Source organism: Erpetoichthys calabaricus, chromosome 18 (genome assembly GCF_900747795.2).
Source record: "Erpetoichthys calabaricus chromosome 18, fErpCal1.3, whole genome shotgun sequence".
NCBI classification, from domain to species: domain Eukaryota; kingdom Metazoa; phylum Chordata; class Cladistia; order Polypteriformes; family Polypteridae; genus Erpetoichthys; species Erpetoichthys calabaricus.
The window spans coordinates 78,453,425-78,479,614 of NC_041411.2; the positions used below are offsets into that span (position 1 = coordinate 78,453,425).

General features: G+C 34.6%; 1 protein-coding gene across 8 annotated transcripts in view; it reads right to left on the reverse strand.

Moving 5' to 3' along the window:
• The window catches only part of slmapa (sarcolemma associated protein a), a 141,928-nt gene that overhangs the window by 44,108 nt on the left and 71,630 nt on the right, over positions 1-26,190 (reverse strand). For 3 of the 8 annotated variants that reach the window (XM_051921003.1, XM_028824773.2, XM_028824769.2), the window contains exons 6-12: positions 24,775-24,870; positions 19,747-19,818; positions 19,495-19,635; positions 17,121-17,258; positions 14,041-14,209; positions 13,729-13,779; positions 5,484-5,546 (exon numbers count right to left, since the gene is read on the reverse strand). In XM_051921003.1, the coding sequence (XP_051776963.1) occupies positions 5,484-5,546; positions 13,729-13,779; positions 14,041-14,209; positions 17,121-17,258; positions 19,495-19,635; positions 19,747-19,818; positions 24,775-24,870 (730 nt within the window). The remainder of the gene's footprint in view (positions 1-5,483; positions 5,547-13,728; positions 13,780-14,040; positions 14,210-17,120; positions 17,259-19,494; positions 19,636-19,746; positions 19,819-24,774; positions 24,871-26,190) is intronic. The other 5 variants (XM_028824776.2, XM_028824771.2, XM_051921004.1 and 2 more) reach the window with 3 other exon arrangements.

Consider the following 26,190-nt stretch of genomic DNA (forward strand, 5'->3'; position numbering starts at 1 on the left):
CTTGAATTAAAGATTTTAGCAACATTAAGTAAAATATCTGAACCAAGGCAGCAAGAATCTGAACCTATATATATTTAAATCTCTTAAAAATTGCACAGTTCAGAGAGCAATACATCAATTTTACCCCTTTTTCACTGTAACTTAAATTTCTGTATGTGCAAGAATCTGAACCTATATATATTTAAATCTCTTAAAAATTGCACAGTTCAGAGAGCAATACATCAATTTTACCCCTTTTTCACTGTAACTTAAATTTCTGTATGTGCACTGCTTACTCAAATAACTAAAAGTAATGGCTTCCGTGGCTACACTTTTCAGACTCCCATGTTCCAGACACTTCCTGGAAATTCTTAGACTGAGATTTTGGAGATATTTAACTCTCTTTGTTCATACAGTACAATCCCTAGAGCCAGCAATTTACCACTAAGGTACTCCATATGTGAAAGGGACTATGATTACATATTATGCAGAAGAACAGATTAGCACATTAGCCATGTGCCTGGCTAATACCTTGCATTAAATAAAAAAAAGAGATGCAAAAATTACAGTTAACCAAATACCACAGAGAACTTTTCAACACCATGATAATAATATGAGAAATGATTGTTTCAGGAGACGTGTTTATTTGAAAGAATACTACAGACTGGTAACCCATGACAAATAAGTTAGTAACTGAAATACCAAAATGCGCTTGCTAAACTTTTACTCGGAGCAGGAGGCACCTAAGAACCTGTAACTACAGCATTCACTAAACCAACCAATAATCCACAGCATTATTATTTTGACTACAGGCAAAAGCACAAAAATGTGCAAAAAAATTATGCCTGTGGTAGATATAGCAAAGTGCAAGAAAACTGGTCTGTGGTTGACTCCCAAAAGTAAGCATCAGTTTTTGTTTTTGTTTTTTTTTTTTTTGGGAACAGGAGAGTAGCATTTTTAAATTGCTAACACTGGCCAAGCAAAAATCTATTAACATTTTCCTTAAATAAAATATATATACAGACACACACACACACATATGCATAGGGAACTTTATTATGTACCCCTTGCTAGTACTGGGTTGGACCCCTTTTGCCTTCAGAACTGCCATCATTTTTCGTGGCATAGATTCAACAAGGTGCTGAATACATTCATCAGGGATTTAGCTCCATATTGACATGATAGCAACACGCAGCTGCTGCAGGTTTGTCAACTGCACATCCATAAGGCGAATCACCTGTTCCACCACATCTCAAAGGTGTTCTAAGACTGAGATCTGGTGACTGTGGAGGTCATTTGAGTACAGTGAACTCACTGTCATGTTCAAGAAACCAGTTTGAGAGGATCTGAGCTTTGTGACATTATGTGTTAACCTGCTGGACGTAGACCTCAGAAAATCGGTACGCTGCAGTCATGAAGGGATGGACATGGTCAGCACCAGCTTTCATGTTGACGCCAAATTCTAACCCTACCATCTGAATGTCACAGTAAAAACTGAGACTCATCAGACCAGGCAATGTATTTTCCAACAGTCTATTGTCCAATTTTGGTGAGTGTATGTGAAATGTAGCCTCAGGTTCCTGTTCTTAACTGTCAGGAGTGGCACCTGGTGTGGTATCCTGCTGCTATAGCCCATCTGCTTCAAGGTTGCATGTGCTGTGCACTCAGAGATGCTCTTCTACATACCTCAGTTATAACAAGTGGTTATTTGAGTTCCTGTTGCCTTTCTCTTATCTCAAACCAGTCTGGCCATTCTGCTCTGACCTCTGGCATCATCAAGGCATTTTTACCCAGATTGCTGCTCACTGGATATTTTACCTTTTTGGACCATTCTCTGTAAACCTTAGAGATGGTTCTGCGTGAAAATCCCAGTAGATAAGCAGTTTCTACAATACTCATACAGCCCGTTCACAGTCACTTAAATCACCTTTCTTTCCCATTCTAATGCTTAGTTTGATCTTCAGCAGGTTATCTGAGCAACGTCTACATGCTGAAATGCATTATGTTGCTGCCATTATGTAGGCTGATTACATATTTGAATTAACAAGAAGTTGAACAGGTGTACCTAATGATGTGGCTAGTGAGTGTGTAAACACACACACACACACTAACACAATTATCAGAAGCCAAACTGCACAAACGTTCCAAAGAATGGAGGCAAACAGGGGGAACTCCTATCAAAGACTGTTGTGGCCTAGCCAGGGGCCCAGTACCCATCCCACAGTAAGTGATCCACTTCAAAACACATCCTCCCAGGAACGCTAAAATGAAAAGTACTGTATTACATATACTTTAGAGACAAACAACCAAACTCATACAAAGACAGAAAAATAGAAAGTGAAATGGCGTTTAACAACAAAATTGTTTTCAGGTATGATTTTCCATTAAACTTCCCTAGAACACATTTTGGATTATAGGGTAAATTTAAAACTTGCCACACCAGAGTGATTTTGAGTGTGTGCGTGTGCGTGTGCGTATGTGTGTGTATGCGAGAATGTGTCTAGCAATTTACCGACTTGCCGCCCAGGATGATTTATTTTGCAAAACTTTATTCATTCTTATAAATAAAAGCAATATGTACACACATACACTTTCACAGTACGTATGAAAGTCTTAAACCATCCATGCAGTTTTTATCTGAGCATTTAGATCTTTTGCTCATGAAAACCTTATATAAAATTAGAGTAAAAACAAATAAACAATGATACAATAAAAAGCAACAAGAATTTGTTGAGTATTCCGAAAAACATATTGATATCTTCAGCGGTGGGGGTGGGGGGAGTAAGTGCTAAAACAGAGGTGTGCTTGTGAAACCTCTCCACCAGGCACCTCAACCTTTTCATGTATTTGTTAAACTTCATCAAATGCACACCTTTATAAAATTAATAAACTTGTGTTTATCTAAAGTAGGTCTGCTAGTGACAAACTAAAAAAAAAAAAAAAAAAAAGTTACTTAAAAGTTGTTTTAAATGCACGAGGCATTCTTGTAACATTAATTCTAATGTTAAATAGAGTTTTTATAAGCAAATAAACACGACTTTGCTTTAAATATTTTTCTTGATTTGCACAAGACTAATATATTATATATATATATATATATATATATATATATATATATATATATATATATATACACACACACACACATACATATATACACATATATACATACATATGCACACACTTGCATATATACATATACATACATATGCATATATACACTTGCATATATACATGCATATACAAAATAAAAATCACAGTATTCCAGGATAAATGTACAAACGAGCGAGGCATGGCACTCTTTTTAACTTATTTCTTAATGAACTGGATGACCATGAGATCAGTGAAGGTTATTTTCAGCAAGATCACAGCAAGGCACAAATTGAATCTTTTTTTGGCAATCGGGTCATTTCAAAGGGACTATGGCCACCTCTTTCCCCGGACCTGTCACCTCTGAATTTCTTGCTTTGGGAAATGCTGAAAGGAAAAGTGTATAAGCACTAGCCTCGTACACTGGAACAATTACAGCGAAATATTGAACAGGTAATTGCTGCCATCACCCCTAGAAAGCTAGCGAATACCTTTGCCAAGATGGAGCACTGTGTCGATCTGTGTTTGTAAGAATAAGTATTGAATTGTTTACACATCTATCAAAGTATGCTTTGTATTTATTTTGTTTCTATCGCTTCATTATTACATGAGTAACACATCATAACTTGGGGCCACGCCCATTAGAATATATATTGTGGCCTGTGGAGGGCGTTCCCGCTGCTCAAACCTGATACAGACAGACGCAGAACACAAGTGCAATACACCCGCTTTTATTTTTTTCTTTAACCCATGGGAAACGCCTTCCCTTGTTTCCCATCTGTACAGCACAGTCACAAGCACAGTCTACCACTAAACTCTCTTCCTTCTTTCTTTTTCTAAACTCTTCGCCTTCGCTCTTCCTGACAAGCTTAGACTTCTCCCACCCGACTCTGGCTCCCCGAGTAGTGGCCGCTGCCTCTTTTTATAAGGCACCTGGAAATGCTCCAGGTGCTCATTGACCTTCTTCAGGCAGCACTTCTAGGTAGTAGCTGCAGCACCCCTTGGCAGTGCCCATGGAACCCAACAGGGCTGCACCAAATTCCAACTCCTATGGAGCCCTGCGGGAGTATGAGGCATCGCTGCAACCCAGGGGGGCCGCCAACTCTGCCCTCTGGAGGAGGTAAATACTCTGAATTTGTTCCCTTCCGAGCTGGAGGCACCTCAGCCAGGAAAGGGCCCTGGCAGTACACCACACTATATTTTTTATATACATATACAAATATTCATGACATTTGTAGTCTGAATCACAATCTGATTGTATGGGTGGTTACCTACCAGGTAACGCTTGTGGTTGGTCTGCAAGTCAGCAAACATCTGCCACAGTGCCCTCTTCAGTTGCGAGAAATAGATCATAGAATGTTGCATAGGTTACTGTCAAATAATGCAAAGAGTATGTGACACGTGTTTCACCCTAATTCTGGGCTCATCAGGCGTACACACTCATTGCACCCCCTATCGGGGAATTCGAACCTCGGACGTCAGCATCAGAGGCGAAGATTCTTTACGTTGCGGCACGGCATGTGGTTTGTTTATTTGACGGCATGTAGATCGGGGTAATTACATTCATGACATTCAAGCGTTACCTGGTAGGTAACCACCCATACAATCAGATTGTGATTTAGACTACAAATGGAATGTAATTACCCCAATCTACATGCTGTCAAATAAACAAACCACACGCCGTGCCGCAACGTAAAGAGGCTTCGCCTCTGACGCTGACGTCCGATCCCTGAGAGGGGGTGCAGTTAGTGTGTACGCCTGATGAGCCCAGAATTAGGGCGAAACACGTGTTGCATACTATTTGCATTATCTGACAGTAAACTATGCAATATATATATATATATATATATATATATATATATATATATATATATATTATATATATATATATACATACACACACACTTACACACATATGTGCATTATATACCATGCAACAAATTTATGTTTAAACATTTATGTGAATAAATGTACACATCTCAAAAATCAGCCTGTAAAAGATCTGAAAGCTTTATTTTCAAAGCTTCATTTGTTATTTTTATTCAGTCCTGTTAATAAAAACCTGAATGCACTTTAGACGGTTACTGAAGTGCATTCATCATGTTCAACTAAGGCAGTATAGGTAACAGACTTTATACTGCTTATTTGTATTTATTAACTCCATGAAACTAAGTGCCTGCCAGAAAGACATTTTAATGCACTTTGAATTATATTATGAACACCATTGTAATATTATGTTAATTATTGGACAATATGCAATTATTGTACATCAGTAACAGCTGCAGAAGGAAGTACAGATGCCAAATGTTGTTGCTTCACTTCCCTCCCCCCCTAAAAAAAACAGTGCTTCTTTTACAATTCTGTCTCATAAATTAAACGTTGAAAAGGGAGTGTAAAGAATACCGTGTACTCACTCTGGCACTGAATGAACTGTTGGATAAATGTGCTGTCCCCTCCACTCTTTAAAAGAAAGTGGTCTAACAAAGAAAGAAAAACTTTCCATTAAATATAAACAATTCAATATGCTGTTCTGGAAGAAACAAGCAGCCACATCCCACAGTTACAACACTGGATAACAGGTTTTTCTATATGCAACAAGCCAAATAAACCTTGCCACTGTCTAATTACAACACATTTCCTGCATTCACCATACTTTTATTTAAAACACATATGACGTCATGAAGCTGGCAGTCTTCTGGCTACATGACAAGATTAATAAATAGTTCATTAAAATAACCATGTTTACTAAGCAAAAGGATATATACTTACATAATAAACAGCCAAATATGAGCTACAGATTTACCCAATGTCTCCAATAAACATGATTAGTAACTTAATGATAGTAAACAATTTATCTACCCCATTTTTGACACAAGTGCCATTATTTTCAAAAACATAAAAAAATCTTAAAGCTAATGCAGTCTCACAAAAATTGCATCACCTCTTTTCATTTTATTTATTATACCAGTTTAACAAAATTGCTTTCAGATTAATTTAAAAATATGAAAACTGGAAAGAAAAAATATATTACTCTCAGTTGTAATATTTCTCTACACACACCCAAAAACACCACTTTGGGTACTTCAAAAGAGACATTACCCCAGCTAAGCACTAATTTACAATCTGAAGAGCTCTAAACCTCTTCTAGGAAAATGACAACGACAAAAAACACAATTCACTCATTCCCTTTAGAGAAGACAGTGTGGCAGTACAGTATGTTATCTTCCTTAACATGCTGACAAATTCGCAAGCACTAGGAGCCTCAGTGGAAGCACTGTATCTAAATTATGTTTCCAAACACTGATAATTAATACAAATAACAAAAATTTAAAAGGTAGAACTACTTAAGCAATGTTAATTAAAACTAAAATGAGGAATACTTTTATGTTAAGCTTTTTTTCTCTATGCCCCAACTGTAATACTGCTGAACAGAAATAAAATTATTCAGTACTTTAGAATGATCAAACGCAAGGCCCTATATTATTCTTTATTCAATATATTAGCAAGGACTCTACCATTAGATAGCTTCAGGAAGACTACAGGCATTTAACTCTACTGATGTACACGTCATGTCCAGCATGCTGATATCAACCTTTTTTGGGGGCCGAGAAAATTTTGCTTGTTTATTTTCCATGTACATATTTAAGCAAATTTTCTAATTAGACAGATTACAGCACCACATGGATTTTAGCCCTGTTATCTTAAATTGAAAGCTCTTCAGAAGTCCACCTACTCTCCATCTGAAAGAGCATCTTAAATATTGTCCGAAATAAAATGATCTACAAATAAAAAGTGACTAGCTGATTTGAAACAAATTTAATCCTTAAACTAGTTATAAATTCTATTAGGGATAGTTGAATGTGCAAATTGCTGCATATATAAAGTCTAAATTAAAAATCCTCTCCTCTGCATCAGTTTAATGACATTCTAACTTATCAAGTACGAAACCTAACACAGCTATATACTGAAATTTGTTTGAGTAATTAAGACCTCACGCCATTAGATGAGACTGGATTATAATCACACACTTCACAACAAACTATTTTACAAACACAACCTAACCTATGAAGCATACCTTTGTGACGTGGAAGAAAACCCAGAAAATCTTGAGGAAACCAATTAATTCAGGATAGAACATAGAAATTCCACATAGATAGTTGACATGACACAAACTAAATCAAGGCTATGAGGTGCAACAACACTAATTAGTGCTCAATTATGCTTCCTTAGATTTCATTAACACTTCAAAATTCAGTAGAATAACAGGCAGAAAGATAGGCATACATATGACGACTTGTCTCTGAAAATGCTTTCTATAAAATAGATCTCCTTAAAATAAATAAGAAAATTCACATTTGTGAATAATGATATAATAGTACTAAATAAATATCAGAGCTCCAAGAGTTTTTACTTCCTGCCTGTATTTAATTCATAATTAAGCTACAAGGATTGCTACAAGAACTGGTAAGTATGACTGTACAACTCTTCTACAACATCTCTCAATTAGCTCCAACCTTCAATGCTTTTTCATTATGGCTTAAAAATACAAGTTATGTTAATCTGCCATGCTATTACAAAGTATATAGTTATAGATGCACAATATACTGTACCTTGAGGGCTTTCATGTCATAATATGATAGTAGGAGACTATAGTGCAACAAAATTTACTTTTATTTTTTAATAAGTACAGTAATGTTACATCCAGTGATGCACTTCATTTCTACAAGTGTGATAAGCAAGTGTGGGATGATGTCTTTTTTGACAATCCTACGAGTCACCTTTATAACTACAAAGTTAATTCATGTATTAATTTTATACAGTGTTTGAATAATTTTATAAAAGGTTAGAATATAGTTAAAATTGATCAGCTACATGGGATAGTTAAAATAGCTTAATTTCTTAATTTTCCTTCTCTAATGAATCTTCTTCCCAACCCAGCTCAAAGGAATAAAGGTATTTCCATAGAAACTAGAATAAATAGCACAAAGGTTGCACTGGGGTGATGGATGGAGATACCGGAGAATAAAAAAAACACAAGACTTTGTTAATATTCATGAGGTGGGTGATAAACACTAGAATTCAAAAAAAGCACACACGTTTTATATTAGAGCCTTCTGACATAATAAGCTGCATCAATTTTAAGTGGTAAATGATACATTAGAAAATCCTTGAGCCAATGTAACCAGTAATATGACTGAAACATTTGGTATGAAACACCCCCTCAAGTTAGTCTTGGGCTTCTATTGTATTCTCCATTTATTTATTTTTAAAAAAAACATTTCTTGGTTTAAAAGAGTGGTAATATCATGCAGTTTACAATTATAAAAACAGAAAAATACTCATTATAACTTGTTTAATTTAGACATCAAGAACAGCTGAATTATCCTGTTTTGTGAACTGCAGGAAGAAACTGAAATTGTGTTAAAATAAATATTTGATGGCTTATCTGCTACGCTCATATTTGTAAATTTTCCATGAATAAAAGAAAAATATTCAAATATACATTGTGTAGATTAAAAACCAAAAAAAAATTTACAAACTTTTTATTTATTAAAGTCATAATCCTTTCACTAGAAGCAGAACATTTGTATTTATTTAGATGTAGCTTAAACCAACAAATATTCACTTCAGTGACAAGTATGGTTATACCTTTATGGAAGCAATAAGGCCATTGTATAACGAAACATTGTGCCCAGTACCGTCTTCATAATTGTTTTTATTGAGTCATTTCAATTAAAAACAGACTGTCACAACAACAACAACAACTGACAACCGATAAAGTAAGAAAAAGCATCTTTGTCTAATGTCATAAATTTAAATGAATGTATCTGAACTGATGTTGCCGGCAATAATTAATGCTTCAAGAGTAGAATACAGTTTAATTTGAACTAATTATATTTTACATACACAGACACATTTTGGAATCAAACACAATTTTGTATAATGGGACAAATAGGTAATCTTGATTTGAGTAGGATACAAAGTACCTCTGGATGACAACAGTAAACACTACCAGGCAACAGACACCAAAAATAAAATGTCCGCCCTTAATAAAACCTAATGTAAATAACTAACATGTATTTTTGCCAAAACCTTTGAAACATAATTAAAATGGAAAACACTTCTGTTAAGACTCTTTGCACTTAATTTGGATTTTGTTTTAGTGGAAAACAGATTAAATGGTCTCAGAAGAGACTTGATTCTCAGAACTTCCTAAACATTAACCACATCTGTGGTGTTACTTACATTTTCTTTTTCATATGCTGGTGGGTAAATGTTTATGCGTGCCGAAAATTGTTCCCATTAAATTAATTTTCCCTCTGAAATCTTCCCTTTAAAAGTGCAAATGTAAAGGAAAAAAGCAATATTATCAGCAGAGCCATTGGCTTAACAACACTCACACATAATTTGTGTGTTGAAGTGTTCTATCAAACCAGCCAAAATATTTTTGCAGATGTTGCATACGGCAAGCTATCCTTTATTGTCATATTATAATACACTACGCAATTTAATATACTAGGAATGGAGTTTGATGAAAACAAAAACCTTGCTGCTAACAAGCACACACAAAACTGCTCACATGAAAAAATACATTGTTCTACCCTCCTTAAAAGTTAAAAACATGTAATTTTACTTTAATTTATTGCTGTAATACACATAGCCACATACTGGAATCCAATCAATCAACATTTAATCTGCTTGCTCATTTCAGGGTTTCAGGAAACTGGTGAATATGCCGTCAGTGATGAGCACACATCAGGGACCAACTCTGGGTTCATTCCATCACAAACCACATTTGCACATTCTTCCATTCACATACAACACAGTGACAATTTAGAACAGGAAATTAACCTAACTTGTAAGTTTTAAGTCTGCAGCAGGAAAAGAGGATTACTTGAAGGAAAAATAAAAAAAAACACTACAAACATGAGTTAACCATACAAACTTCACACAGTTAGCAAATAGGCCTGCATTTAAAATATGGACTGAAGTTGCCCACTATGCTCCCCAGTTAAATTATACAAGACAAAATCAGACTGATTTATTAAAAAAAAGTTATTTTAATCTGATTAAAAAGAACAAAAAAAGTTCACATCTGATATAAAATATAAATATAAATAATGCTTGGCATAATTCACCAAGTCAGTTACAGATATACGATTTCTCAACTAATATGTTTAGTTTAAACTTGCATTACACAATGCAACTATCTACAGAAACATTTTTAATGTCACTAGACACAACAAAGAACAGCTCAAGTAAAACACTGCACTGAAGACAGCCCAAACCACACTTAGAAACAGCCTGAAATGGTGATCACCTCAAAGTAGAGTTTCTCTTTCAATAGTGTCAAGTATGTGATCTGTAACTGACCAAAAAAAAAAAAAAACAAGAAGACTTGCAATGCTCTGAAATGAAAGTAAACTGACCTCAGATTTGCAAGATTTCTACAAAAAAACAAAGTGAAATGTTTGCCACATACAAAATGCATCACTATAGAAGTTAAAGTTAGGTGTTACATTCATGAAAGAATATCAAATTCAAATATGTTTTTAAGTTGAGTATTTAGATTTGAATGGAAAGTCTCACATTACCTCAGACACCTCATGATTTTTCTGCACACAACTTGGCCAGATTTATATTCATCAACTTCAGCAATAGCCTAAACGTTTTGGCTATGCCCTATAAACCTCAAGAAGATATTCTATCCAAGGAGAAATAGTCGTCATTTCCTTTAAAAATGCAGACTTTTTTATGGAGTTTTACTGTGTCTTATACAAGCCATCCAAACTGACAAGGCAAATTACTTTCTATTACCAGATTTATATTTTATGTAGTGGCTAATCTTGGCAACTGAGATCAAATACAAACAAACTGTCCACAAGAAATAAGAATTATATGGTCTGGCTGGTCTCCATATGCACAATGCCACAAACAAAACCCCCTATGTTTTTTTGTATTCCCATAGATGGCTTATTTTTGTGGACATAAAGTGGGTAATTTAAATTTAGCCTCAATCTCACTTTTTTTTTTTTTTATTCTTTATTTCACCTTATACAATTTCTTGTATTAGGAATTTGTTAGTTTTCACATACCCCTTGGGGTCAGAGCGCAGGGTCAGCCATTGTACAGCGCCCCTGGAGCAATTACAAGTTAAGGGTCTTGCTCACGGGCCCAGCAGAGTAGGATCTCTTTTGGCAGTGACAGGGATTTGAACTGGCAACATTCTGGATACTAGCACAGATCCTTAGCCAAAAAAAAAAACAAAACACTGGTATAACAAAGCTAAGAGAACAAAAGAAAAAGAGGGTAAAAATTCTTGAAAGAAAAAATGTGAAAGGATACAGATAAACATAGTATGGATTTTCCTCCAGGTAGTTCATTAACATGGAGTTTCGATCAGTGATGAGAACAAAATTTTGTTTGTTTAATAAAAGTACCAGATGGTGACAAAAGTATTACATTTATTAGAAAGTGTGTATTATAAACAAAACACATTACTGTTCTCTTCATAACATACATGAAGCCATTAGAATTATCAACCCATATTTGAATGTATTCAAAGGAATACATACAATACCAGTCAAAAGTTTATCCATCTTTCTTTCTCTCTATTACAATAACAATGTTCAGGGCAATACTGTCCAACTAATGCTTTAAAGGGTGTAGCAACAGAGACAAGGAGTTTGTAAGTTATCAACAAAAGATGGGATTATATGAACTGTTTGCAGCTTTCAAGGGTTAATTAACTTCCACTGCTGCAGAAAGACCATACATTATTAACCCATCAGAGTTGACTGTGTGCAGAGGGTGCAGACCTATGAATATCTGGGAGTGCAGCTGGATGATAAACTGGACTGGACTGCCAATACTGATGCTCTGTGCAAGAGAGGACAGAGACAACTATACTTCCTTAGAAGGCTGGCGTCCCCCAACATCTGCAATAAGATGCTGCAGATGTTCTATCAGACGGTTGTGGTGAGCGCCCTCGTCTACTCGGTGGTGTGCTGGGGAGGCAGCGTAAAGAAGAGGGACGCCTCACGCCTGGACAAACTGGTGAGAAAGGCAGGCTCTATTGTAGGCACGGAGCTGGACAGTTTGACATCTGGGGCAGAGCGACAGGCGCTGAGCAGGCTCCTGTCAATCATGGAGAATCCACTGCATCCACTGAACAGGATCATCTCCAGACAGAGGAGCAGCTTCAGCGACAGACTGCTGTCACCGTCCTGCTCCACTGACAGACTGAGGTGATCGTTCCTCCACCACACTATGCGACTTTTCAGTTCCACCCGGTCGGGTAAATGGTAACATTATACAAAGTTATTGTCTGTTATACCTGCATTTTTATCACTCTTCAATTTAATATTGTTTTTTATCAGTATGCTGCTGCTGGAGTATGTGAATTTGCCCTTGGGATTAATAAAGTATCTATCACTACTTGTTCCCTGAAAAAGGACCTTTTTTAAAAATCTGAAAATTATAATATTTTAGTTTGGTAGCAGAAAGTTTGTTTTTTTTTATTCTCTAGAAACTGGTTGAATTTCAAAAAAACTGGTAAAATGGGGGTGTTTGAAAACTTCTAACCAGTAAACAATGTGGCACTTTTTTATTTTTTCCTAAAGGAGAGACCTGCCCTTTTAAGCATTATAATTGTCTGTCTGTCCGTCTTCAGTTACACAGTTTACAATGCAAACCGTTTAAAAAATGTGGAACAATTAAGGATTTTGGTTACAAAAATTATTTGAGTTATTTACGAAAAAATGTTGTTTCCATTTTGTCACTGTGATTATAAAGAACCAGCACAAGAAAATAAATGCTAAAAACAAAATATTTTTACCAATACTGCAGAATTTTGGTAGCCATCGCTACACAGATTAAATACAGCTTTCTGTAAGTAAACCAAGGTCCACATTTCAGAAATGGTTTACAATACAGTGAGCGGATTCACTTTCCACTATTAGGGCTTTTTCTACTTTATAGAAATCAAAAAGAATCCGCTCTAAAGGTGATGCAATAGTCAATATTTTTCTCTTCATACCAATGATAGGAAATGCCTCAGCTTACATTGAAAATCTATTCTAATCTAATCATGCTGCATTCGAAATCTACAAATCAGTAGCTTATATGGTCAAAAACAAGTTTTAAAGCATATAAATAATGGCAAGAGTGTCAAAATTAAAGATATGTAAATAAAAACAAATTTTATAAATGCTCTACCTTTACTTGTATTACCATTTATATGGAAGTAAAAAAAAAAACACAACACAAACCAATTAGATTTTATTCAAAGAAACACTTTGAGGAGAGCTAGAAAATGATGGTTTAAGCCAGACAATCACTGGTATTTAATAATACTTATGTAACTATTAATATTTTTCACGAATTATAAAAACATACATCCCAGTATCCTTTCCCAAATATGCTAAAAATACTAGGTTAGTTTTGCTACTTAAAAGTAAAATTAAATAACTAATTTATGAGGAGCACATGACAATCTAAAGGTTGCCTCTAAATCAAACTTTCCATCTTTGGCAATATTAAATGTATTTTCTTACTTTCTGGATACTTTTTAGGAAAAAAATAAAATAATCTGTTTCGGCATTAAAATAAATACAGAATACAGTAGTATGCCTGTTGTTTCTATAGCCCTGCACTCACCTAAACTGTTGTGCTCCTTTATATTTTTCTCTTGAAGTTGCTCTAAACGTACTGTAAAAAGAAAATCAAAATTATTTTACTGCTTAAAAATATATTAAAAAAAAAAAAAAAAAACTATAATTCAGAGTTTTGAATCCATTTCCATATCAAGCACTACTAAAATCACTATTTCCAATTTTTGTCTTGGCTTTTTGATGCCTCCTCAGCCCACATCTAAATGGTCAATGTATGTACTGCACTAGCACAACATACAAATTACATACAATGAAATAAATAAAATATGCCATATAAGTTGTCATACATGGTACATACCTTGTAATGCAGTCAACCTTTCATTGGTGAAGTCATTATCTGCTTGTAAGGCTTCAATACGGGCCTGTAGTGCTTGCTCTTTTTCCTCCATTTCCTCAATTTTGTGCTGCAGCTCTTTCTTTTCTGACAGTCCTTTCTGTTGGATCTCCTCCTGCCTGCCCTCTGCTTGCTGATCAGATATTTCACAAGTTTACCATATAGAATACAATCTGACAATCTTACAAAATACTTTTGTTATAAGAAAATTGGGTGAAAAGACAGCAAATCATATTAATTTAAACTGCAACTCAGATTGTACAAAATATGAACAATGTTAAAAATTTCTGTTACTAATAACCAAAAAGGGAAAAGAATCTAAGAATATATATAAGAAGTATGCATAGCATCGTAGGAGTTATTGCAGCACAGTTACATTACTCAAGGAACACCACCATTATCATGTTACATACTACCAGGGGGTAAAAACCGTTCTTGTAATATTAGTTTGGGCTTTTAAACTATGGACTATCTGTCAGAAGGGTTAGAAAAGTCTATGCCTTGAGTTATAGGAATAAATTAATTATTGCATAGCAACTGTTAGTGAGCCCTATAGTTTTACAACTCCTGGGAAGTCTGATCCTATTCATTTTTTCCCCCCATCAGAACTTGTAACTGTCTGAGAGGACCTATCTTGAGTGACTGTTGTGCTACAATATCAAACACTAATGACACAAGTCAGAGCAGTTTCTATGGCACAATCCTAAAAATGACAGAGTATTCATTTTCAGATGCATCTCAGCTCTGCTGTCTCACAACAAAGAGGCCAGGGTTTGAGGCTCAAGTCCTCTCTGCGTAGAGTTTACCTGTTCATTTCCACATGGGTATCCACCTAAAGCCCAAAGACATGCAGGTTAGGCGAACTGTATGTATCTGTGTGTGTGTGTATATATATATATATATATATATATATATATATATATATATATATACACACATATATTATATGTGTTTCAAAATAGTGTTTGATAAATAAGAACATTTTGACATGTAATGTTTTTTTCTAATAATGCTGCTTCTTATCAGACCTAATCACCTGTTCCAACTCTGGCTAGCAAATAGGATTATTGGTTGTCTTTTAGTGAAACTGCATATGACTCAGGCTCAAATGTGGAAGCAGCAAATATAAAAAATAAAGGACTTTAGCTGGATTTTCTCAAATCACTACCATTTCTTTAAGTGTCAGTTTTAAGATAAAGCTTTAATCCTAACAAACCACTACATGTTGAAAAAGTTAAAAACATTTGAACCATCCTTTCTCAGTGTTATAATCTTTCAGCCCTGGCTAAAGCAAGTATGCTCTAGCTTCCCTTAATCATTTGTCATGGGAAAACACAATATAAACATATAAATCATAAAATTGGTGATTTAGAAGTATAACTGCTAGAAGGAAACATGTTTAAAAATGTATAGAATATAGACGTACAAACACAGACACAGTACACTTTATATACACTTCTTTGATATATCAACTGAGGAACTGATAGAGAAGCCAAGGGTTACACACACTACAGAAAGCCTTCATTTTATTTGGGGATGTGTTTCTATAAAACCCAAATTATTCATTACAGGCATATAAATCAACTCACAAGTTGGAAAGGTCACTACTTAAATTTTATTGAATGTGACAGCATGATTAAAACAAAGGACTTTATTCCACTCTCTTTCCAAGCTGCCTGACAGACTCAATGTTTTAATGTGCATCTATAAAAATGTATTATCTAAACAGTACGAAACAAACTAGCATAATATGTCAGTGACCTAAATACAAGGGTTATGATGATGCCAAAGAGTACTTAAGTTTTGTTTAAATATCAAAATGACTGCCTCTTAATTGCCCCGTTGTTAAACAAGAAAATGCAATGTACTTGAGCACTTTTATGTCACTGCCTTGCCTTTACAGCTAAGGATGCAGACCCAATACTTAAATAAAGGATTCTATGTGGAAACCAAAGTGTACCAATTTCCCAACTCCTGGAAATGCTTCCATTATTTGGGCATTAATTTGTGACTTAATGGACTATGTTTCATTGACTAGGATTAGAGCATAACAAATTACACTTGACAAAAATGGCGTGGGAATATTTTTTTCACTGCTTTCCAAAGTCTACAATGTCCACAAAATCAAGGGTTTACTTTAGAAAGTGAGATTTTAAAATGTTCACCTGTAAACAATAGTACAAATTGGTATGCTGTGAAAGATATTCACTACATGGTGATGAAAACAGAACTCGAAAAGCATCGCTACGGAAATTCAAAGTGTACTATCAATCACATGCCTCTTGTTATAAATGGGAGACATTGTTTTATTCTACTTATAGTTAAACAAAACTGAAACAATGTCATGATTAAAGACACAATCATGGCAGTAGAAAACTGAAGTGCTCAACAGCTGTAAGCAAAAGGTCGAGGAAAATATGAATTGCTACTAAAAATATTTGCATATTTTTAGTTTAACTTTCGATACATTCTAATTCTTATATCATCATCAGACATGTACAGCATTACAACCGTAATGTAATAAAGCAAATTCCAGGAACTCTGCCTTCTCTTTTTTTTTGAATGTTGAAACTACAGAAAAATTCTGTAATCTTAAAACAATAAAAAACAAAACACCAACATTTTAAGAAGCCTACAGTATAGTAAAATTAAATATTTTACATGGACCTTATTTACTGTAGCAATTGCACTGTGGAATTCCTCACACAAAGACAGTATAGGAACCTTTCAATGCAATGACATAACTATTATAAATGTAACTTTAAACTGCCATTATCATTTCAAGAGTGACAGCTAGCATAGACATCAAAGATTAGGAATGGAGTTGAGGGATAAACAGCAAAAATTAGGCTAGCAACTCTTAACTATAAACTTATGAAGTCTTAATGCCCACTCACAAGCACTTCTTACAAAGAAACCTATGACCCTCTCCTTACAACACTCTATTCAACAGTTAATTACTGCATCATGTCTCTTTCAAAAAACACCAAATCAGCTCTGTAAAACTACTTCTAAATATTTCTGCATTCATGAAAAAAACATACCTTTAACTTATCTGTAAGATCTTTGATTTCATTTACAGCTCCATTATATTTGTTAGCCAGCTCTTTGAGCTCTTCTTGTGTTCGCTCATTCATTTCTTTCAGATGGGTACATTCATCCTCAGTGTTGCTCAAGCTTCTCTGTTTAAAAAAAAAAAAAAAGGATATCAGCATCATTAAGATATTTTATTTGATAATTTAAAGTACATATAAAAATAAACCTTTTCACAACAGTACATGCATCAAAATTAAAATTACTGGAAATATTCAATCTTTAAATAAAATAAGATTTATACATTTCAAATACAGTAACCAAGCAGGCTATGCCTAAGGTGTTAGATCAAGGTTTCAAAACATCTCATCTACTAGTATCATGACCTGTATTTATATAAATTAATTCATTCAAGTGTAAAAATATCTAAAAGAAAGAATATCATTTATCATTTTCTCCACACAAGTATTCTGAATATACACCAGATGGTGCCACTGAGCAGCATTTATATAATTGATATTTGTATTTTAAGGAATATTTTACTACAAATTCAGGAGGTATCAGTAAAGAAAAATTTATTTCACTCATATTTACATGAAAACATTTCAACCTAAAGTATAATACTAAACGTTTCAATGACATCAGTGTACTATAACAGAAAAATAATTCTGTACTTACTATGTGTTTTATGATTTTACAAATAGACATCTATCAAAAATAGAATAAGTACTTAATTTATAAAGCATATATTGATTTCTATCAAAAACACAAATTTAGGATATTTCTAATATCTGAAATTGGCATGAACTAGATAATGGAAAATAAAAGAGTAATTTCAGGATAAGAGAATATCATTGTTTAAAAAATACATATTTAATTGTTCTACATTCATTTTGATATTTCAATACATGAAGAAACAAACGTTACTGAAATAACATTTACTTAAATATTAACATAGGTAAACAGTAATACGACTTAACTTTGTCATGCAATAAACAAGAACAGCTTAATTATTCATTCTGTGCAAACTTAAAAAATACAGAAATAAATGGAACTGCAACATTAATTTTGGACTAAGTATTTCAAATTAGAAAAATTACATATGAAGATCAGGATTTTATTATGGGTGAACTGAAACAACCTTTGGTTAAATAAATAATAAATACATATACAGTGTATCTATAATTCCATTCAGTTTTGAAAGCTGATGAATCCTGGAGCCTCGACCACCTGAACTAGGCAAAGGTAGGTACCAGCCCTGGAGTGGGAGCTCCCCACTAAATAAGGGTACTTTAATACTTGTATCCACACTCACTAATTAAAGGCAAATTTAAAGACCTCAAATAACCCAAAATGGACACCACTGGCAATCTATGTAAGACCCATACAGACACAAGACAACACAAAAACAGTGGCCAGAATTACTGAACAAGCTGTACATAAACTTAAAAAGACAGACTTTAAAACTGGCAATACACTGGAACAGACTGCAGCATTGCTGGGTCAAAGTTCCATGAAACTGAGTTTGAATCCCAGTTAAATTACTCCATTTGTTAAGCTTACAAATTCTTCATCTATTCACTTGATCTCCAGATACTCTGATATCCCAATTTTTCCCCAGAGATGAACCCATTATATTCCAGATTGGCTTGGTACTCTTGTGAAAGCAAGTGTGTCCAGATATGGACTGCCAAATTTCTGTCTTGTGCCCAAAATCTGCTAGAATAGGGTGTTTCCCACTGTTTACCTCTGAACTGGATTTAAACAGGTTCAGGAATAAATGGACAAAAAGACAGATGAAAACTTAAATTTGATTACATCAAACTGAAGTTGCATGATATTTTTGAAAAAGGTTAATTCAAATAAGTTAACGTCAAAGCATAACCGCTGCACTGCCAAAAGCAGGAAGAAAAATGCATTTCAGAAAGCAACTGTTATTTAATTTTGCCCCTCCTCCCCAAAAAAAGCACAACCAACTGGACTAGTAAAATGAGAACAGGGTATTTTTTATCCTGTATTAATTTTAAAAAGTTAATAATGTTTAAACAAAAATAGCCACAGTGGAAAATTACTTTTTTGTGACTGCAAAAACAAGCTGATGAAAAGCACATTCCAAAAGACAGTTCCAGCAATAATATTAGGACTAGAATTTGACTTACAACATGAAATTATTGGTTTTTTAATTGTGAACATTATTTCAACCTCGTAAAACAATATTATTAAATTTGTGCCAACCCGTGGCTCTTAAAGAGTACTACATCACACTCATTAAAACGTCCAAGATGGCCCTTTCACAAACCATTGCCTACGTCTGCAAATAATTTATAAATTTTGTTTTTATGCCTTCTTTGCAGAACACAAACAAAATACAATGAAATGTATTACCTCCACCTCAGACAGTTTTCGGACAACCTCAATTTTTTCCTGAAGAACCCGCCTCAGGGACTCTTTGGCTGTTGTCTCATAGTTGTGTTTGTCTTCTTGTAAGGCTACCAGTTCTTTCCTAATACCATCTTCAGTTTGGTTCTATTAAAACAGTCACAAATAGAGAATAAAAAAATGTGTGTACAAAAACCTCTCATCATTAATATGTGAAAACCAACAATATTTTTTTTAATTATAAAATACACAACGTACTTTTGAATAGGCCTGCAACTGGTTTCCCATCACCTCTAATCTTGAAAGCAGCCTGTCTTCATCTATTAAGGCCTGTTTGTGAAGGGTGAAAAAACAGAACATAGCATTAATTTTATGTAATAAAAAAGGTATCATGGAGTTCAACATAGTACTTCTGAAGATTAAAAAATATAAAGACAAAAAAGAAGAGTGGAAAAGCTTGTTATGTGTATTTTGTATCCCAAATACTTGAGTACTACAGGGGACGCACAATAAGACACACTTCATTCTGAATTCACTATACCATAAAATTTTTGTATATTCTATGCCAGGGGTTCTCAAAGTCGGTCCTGGGGGTACACTGTGGCTTCAGGTTTTTGCTTAACCAGATTCAAAATTCTGTGACAATAACTTAAACACTGATCTCAATTAATTAGAAGGATTTTTTTTTCTCTTCTCTTATTCTACATTAAGAAAGCACAGAGGCATGATTTTTACATTTATAAGACATTTACAAATAATTCAGTTTTGGTATAGATTTAAATGCTTAACTCACTTTATTTTACCCTCTCTCTGTGCAGTTTGCTCCCTTCATTTTATCTTAATAATGACAATTAAAAATTAGCAGCGGAGACACCCAGGCAAACAACACTGAATCATGAAAGGCTGCAACTACTTTAGCGTTAGACCCATTAATTACAAAATAATGGATTAATTAAACAATTAGAACACCCGGAAAAACGGAATAAAGATCAAGATGAAAATATTGTTAAAAAGAAAAAAAAATACATTATTCCCATATAACTGCATAGTACCTTTTAATAATTTTTTAACCAAACTTAGTTTTCTAATTTCTAAATTGCAAGATGCTGAAAAAATAGTTCACGCTTTTGTTTTTAGTTGGCTAGATTACTGTAACGTACTCCTCTCAGGACTACCCAAAAAAAAGACATCAATCGATTGCAACGAGTACAGAATGCAGCTGCTTGAATCTTAACTCGGAAATGAAAATCCGAGCACATCACCCCAGTTTTGATGTCACTACACTGGTTACCTGTGTCATTTAGAATTGAATTTAAAATAATGCTTATGGTTTACAAAGCTCCATCTTATATTTCGGAATGTCTTACACATTACACTCCAAATCGTAACCTTAGATCTTCAAATGAGTGTCTACTTAGAATTCTAAGAGCTAAATTTAAAAGAAGTGGTGAGGCGGCCTCCTGCTGTTATGCACCTAAAATATGGAATAGCTTGCCAATAGGAATTCGCCAGGCTAATAAAGTAGAGCACTTTAAAACACTGCTGAAAACACATTACTTTAACATGGCTTTCTCGTAGCTTCATCTTAGTTAATTAATTGAATATACAGAGCATCAGGATTTATCATTATTATTCAAGTTGGCTCCAAAATCCGTACTAACCCCTACTTTCTCTTCTGTTTTTTTTCCGGTTTTCTGTGGTGACGATCTGCGCCACCACCACATAATCAAAGCACCGTGATGTCCTTACATTGATGGATTAAAGGCCAGATGTACACATGACCATCATCATCAAGTTCTTCCATGAGAACCCTAAATATAATGAGGACTGATTGAGGTAATTTATGTTAGGTAGAATGCCTAGAGGGGGCTGGGAGGTCTCGTGGCCTGGAACCCCTGCAGATTTTATTTTTTTCTCCAGCCGTCTGGAGTTTTTTTTTGTGTTTTTTCTGTCCTCCCTGGTCATTGGACCTTAATTTTATTCTATGTTAATTAGTGTTGCCTAATTTTATTTATTTATTTTGTCTTTTTTCGCTTTCTTCGTCATGTAAAGCACAATGAGCTACATTGTTTGTATGAAAAGGTGCTATATAAATAAATGTTGTTGTTGTTGTTATATTGTTCCCAAAACACAGAATCTGGAAAATAACAGTTCATTTAATTAGCCCAGGGGCCAATTATAAACAAAAGCTGTTTGGTACAAAAACCTGCAGCCACAGTGGGTCCCCCAGGGCCGACTTTGAGAATCCCTGTTCTATGCAAAACCTATCTCAATATGGCCACACAGTACATCACATTCTACAGTACCAATGGCTCCTTACAAGACATCACAGAATTCACCAATTTTCCTAGAAACATTCTACCTACCTCTGAAATACACTTAAAGGAGTGACCTTAAAGATCATGCAATAGAATACTTTAAGGAAATGCATATTCGAACAAGACATACTCTGTTATGTAAAGCCTAAGACAAATATAGAGTATATTTATAACATTCAATAAACTGAAACCAGAACACCTGTAGGTCAACACACAAACATAGAAAGACATGCAAGTTTCACACAGACAACTCTTTGTGAAGAGTGGTGTTTTAAAAACACCATCTTTGCCTGCACTTGAACTTAAAGCCCGCTGAAGCCTAATGTAACTTTCATTAACAGTTAAAAAAGGAAATATATATAAACTTTCCATATTCTTTTTTCCAGCATTAACAATTAATCATTTTATTGTTGCATAGTATTTCATGTTGTACTGTTACTTTGCATTTTTTGTAATTTGTGAACAGCAGGTCAGGTCAGGGTACAGTGCATTGCCACACCCACCACACTACAGTTTGGGATTCTGGTTGGTAACAACCCAGGCAGACACACAGTCCCATCCCATCCTTTGGAAATGGCCATCTGTCTGCCGCAGCCAGGAGTTACATGGGCAACCCTTTCGCCTGCTCCAGCCGCTTGGGTCCTCCGAGAGCCAGATCACCCTCTGGGAATCGCGTCACATAGCCATAATGCCGTAACAGATGGTCCCTAACAACGCAGATAATGTGCCTTATTCGAGACTCCGTGAGCAACCACTCATTCGACACAAAGTCAAACCAGTGGTACCCAGGGATTTTCCGAAGAGACACAGTACCAAAGGAGTCCAGTCTTTGGCTCATATCACTGGGTAGAGTCCATGTCTCGCAACAATATAGCAAGACAGGAAGCACCAGGACTCTAAAGACTTGGAGCTTCTTCCTTCTGCAAAGATATCGGGAGGGCCACACATCCCTTTGAAAAGTGAATGAATGCACCCAGTGATAAATTGAAACTCTGTCCCTGGTTAGCGCCTACCTTCTAACTAATCCTGTTGAGACCAGCCACAGAAATTCCATAATTGGATTAAGTACACGGGACAAAATTGAAACATAAAAGTGTAATTTTTAGATTTAAGGTGTGCACCCTTGAGTAAGCAGGTGAGAGACAGCCCTTCATTAGTAGAGAAAAAAAAAAGAAACTAAAAAATTTATTAACTCTCTTAAAACTCCAATTTGCAGCTGGGTAATTTTAACAAAAATTAATATTTTAAAGATTGTGATGTTGTATCTATATCTCTTTCTATATTTCTATATATGATACTTTTGAATGCTGCATAAGATTTAAATTTAATCTTTTAAATAATCTTTTCATTGCCTGTGTCATTATTTGAAGAATGACAACAATCTATCAGTGCAGAGATAAACCCTTTTCAGAATCTCCTTCCTGTTCAAGTTTTTACTAAAATTCAACTTTAGCTACAGTGCCTGAAGCATGCATGTGCCCAGCCTCAACTGCAGGTAACAGTGGTTGGTCCGAGAAATTCAAGGGGCAGAGCTCCTGTGGGGAAAAGATGCAGATGGACAATGTTGAGTTTCATGTATTTAAATGTGGATAATTTGCAGAGTGTTGCATTTTTAAACACACTGTGCTACTTTGCAGTGATGAAAATGGGGACTATAAACTATAACTGATTTTCCTGGTGTGCTGTGGAATGCAGCTGAGTAAATAATGTAAAGAAATATAGAAGTATGAACATACCCTTACAGAGGAAAACTGCAATGTCTTTGTGGCAAATGGTAATAAAGCAAATGCTTTACTCGGCTGAAAAATATATCAGATTAAACAAAAAAAGCAGTTACCTGCCTTTATGTTTTTGTAATTAGAGACACAATGAAGATTATTACATAACTAAGAAAGAAAAAAATATTTTACAAATGCATATATACAGTAGGTCAAGGAGTTAATATATAAAATCAAGTTAAACAGCTCATCTGTAAAGATCAGTAGGATTATATGGCAGTATGGTGTAATAGTTAAAGCTTTGGACTTCAAACCTTGAGGTTTTGGGTTCAAATCCCGCTACTCACACTATGCGAGAATGAGCAAGTCATTTGACCTGCCTGTGCTCCAACTGGAAAACTAAAAGAAATGTAACCAATTGAATCATAAATATTGTAAGCTGCACTGGATAAAGGAGTCATCCAAATAAGTACATGTAAATGTATATATAAATGCAGCTCTGCCTTGTAATTTTTTTTTTAACAGTAATTTGATAATAAAGGTCTGTTGATATTTCTTCAAATTAAAATTGGTGTTATTATTTTTGTCAAATTCAAAAATATACTCCACTTTATTACTTACTTGAAAGGAGGTTTGAATTTAAATTTTTTTCCTTAGGTTTTGGACATACAGTTATTACACAAATAAGCACATTTAACTAAGTTTAGTACTTACTTTAAGTAAGGGAAACAAACAGTATTAGTAATGACTATGATAATTTGAACTTCCTTTTAGGTTAGCTAAGACAAGAATGAGTAATAGCACACTTGTGCTGTTTTCACAGGTCAATTCATGAAGACTGGCACTTCTAGATGTAATACTATTGTGTTTTACTTTCAAATAATATATTTACTTTAATTAGTTAAATTTATAGTTATACTTCTGTAGTACTAGGGTGTTGTACTGTGTTAGCCATTATGAATGTAGAGAAAAGCCAAGCAAAATGAAACCTTTTATTGGCTAACTAAAAAGATTACAATATGCAAGCTTTCAAGGCAACTCAGGCCCCTTCTTCAGGCAAGATGTAATCATTATATGGAAGGGGCCTGAGTTGCCTTGAAAGCCTGCATATTGTAATCTTTTTAGTTAGCCAATAAAAGGTGTCATTTTGCTTGGCTTTTCTCTAGTTATACTTCTTAATATAAATAAAACCAACAAAACTGATGATGTGAAAGGCCATTCAAAATTCAATTTCCAGCTCTTTGCTTTACCTGCCAGCTACTCTCCGATGCTTCCTGTGTACTAGCCAGCAATCGCTGCAAGGTGGCCAATTTTTGCTCAAGCATTTGTTCCCGATGTAGGGCCTCCTAGAAAACAAATAATTGCCAGAAGAACAAAATTATGAATAACTACTTACAATCAGTCACAAAAATATAAATCACTGAGCACAACTATATTCTAGAATATTTATATATATTGCATAACTTATATTACTCTCAAGGTTGCTGCATTTTAGGTCCTACTGCCTATATTAAAAACTGGAGAACACTGAACATGAGAAGTATGACATTAACAATTTAAATGTAGTTAAATGGAATGTACAAGTCCTTGAAGTATACAATGCCAAGAAAATGTATTTGCTCTATTCCTGTTTTCTCCTATTACTGTAAATTTTAGACACTGAATGTTTGCAGGTCTCCAAGCAAAATTCAATATTTGATAAAGAGCGCCTGTGTAAACAAATAATTCATTTTTATAACTACATTCCTTTAATGAATTAACAAAAATAATACAACCACCATAGACACTATGTGAAAAAGTAATTACCCCATAAATTTAATAATTGGTTATTGTACCTTTAGCTGCAATAATTGCAAACAGGCACTTCCTGTACTTTAATATCAGTCATTCCTCTTCATTTAGTAGACATTCTTAGCAATACTTATTTCATTCAGAAACACTTGTAAGTTTCTCAAGTATGAACCGTTAATTTCAGGAACTGACACAGCATCTCAGTTGGACACATGGCATTTTTTTTTTTTCAGCGATTGTTTTATGGACTTGCTTTTGTGTTGTTTGGCTCACTGACTTGCTTCATGACCCAGCTATATGTTCACTTCACTGACAGATGAGTCGGTATTCTCCTAAAACTTTTTCTGGTATACAGCAAAATTTATAGATCCTTAAATTATGATAACTCATCTAAACACCATGTTACTTTATGCCAGATATAATGGGATTTGTGCTCTCTAAAAGATCCAATTTTATCTCATTTGTATATAGAATATTTTCCTGAAAGGCTTGGGGATTAACAAGATACTTCCTTGCAAACAAGAGAAAAAAAATTAGGTTCATCTTGGATAGCAGCCTTCTGACTTGCTACTCGTTAATGAAGTCAAGTTTTGCAGAATTTTTCTAATAGTGCAGCCGTGAACCAACCAATGCAGAAGCAACAGAAGTTTTCAGTACTTTGGATTTTTTTCTTTTGGATTCTTTGTGGCTTCCTGAATAATGTTATATTGTGCAATTGGAATAATGGTAGCAGGCTGACCACTCCTGGGATTATTCACTACTGCCCTTCATGTTTGCAATTCATTAATCATGGTTCTCAATGTGGGTCAATGGAGTCCCAGAACCATAGAAATAATATTGTACCCTTTCCCAGACTGATAGATATTGACATTTTG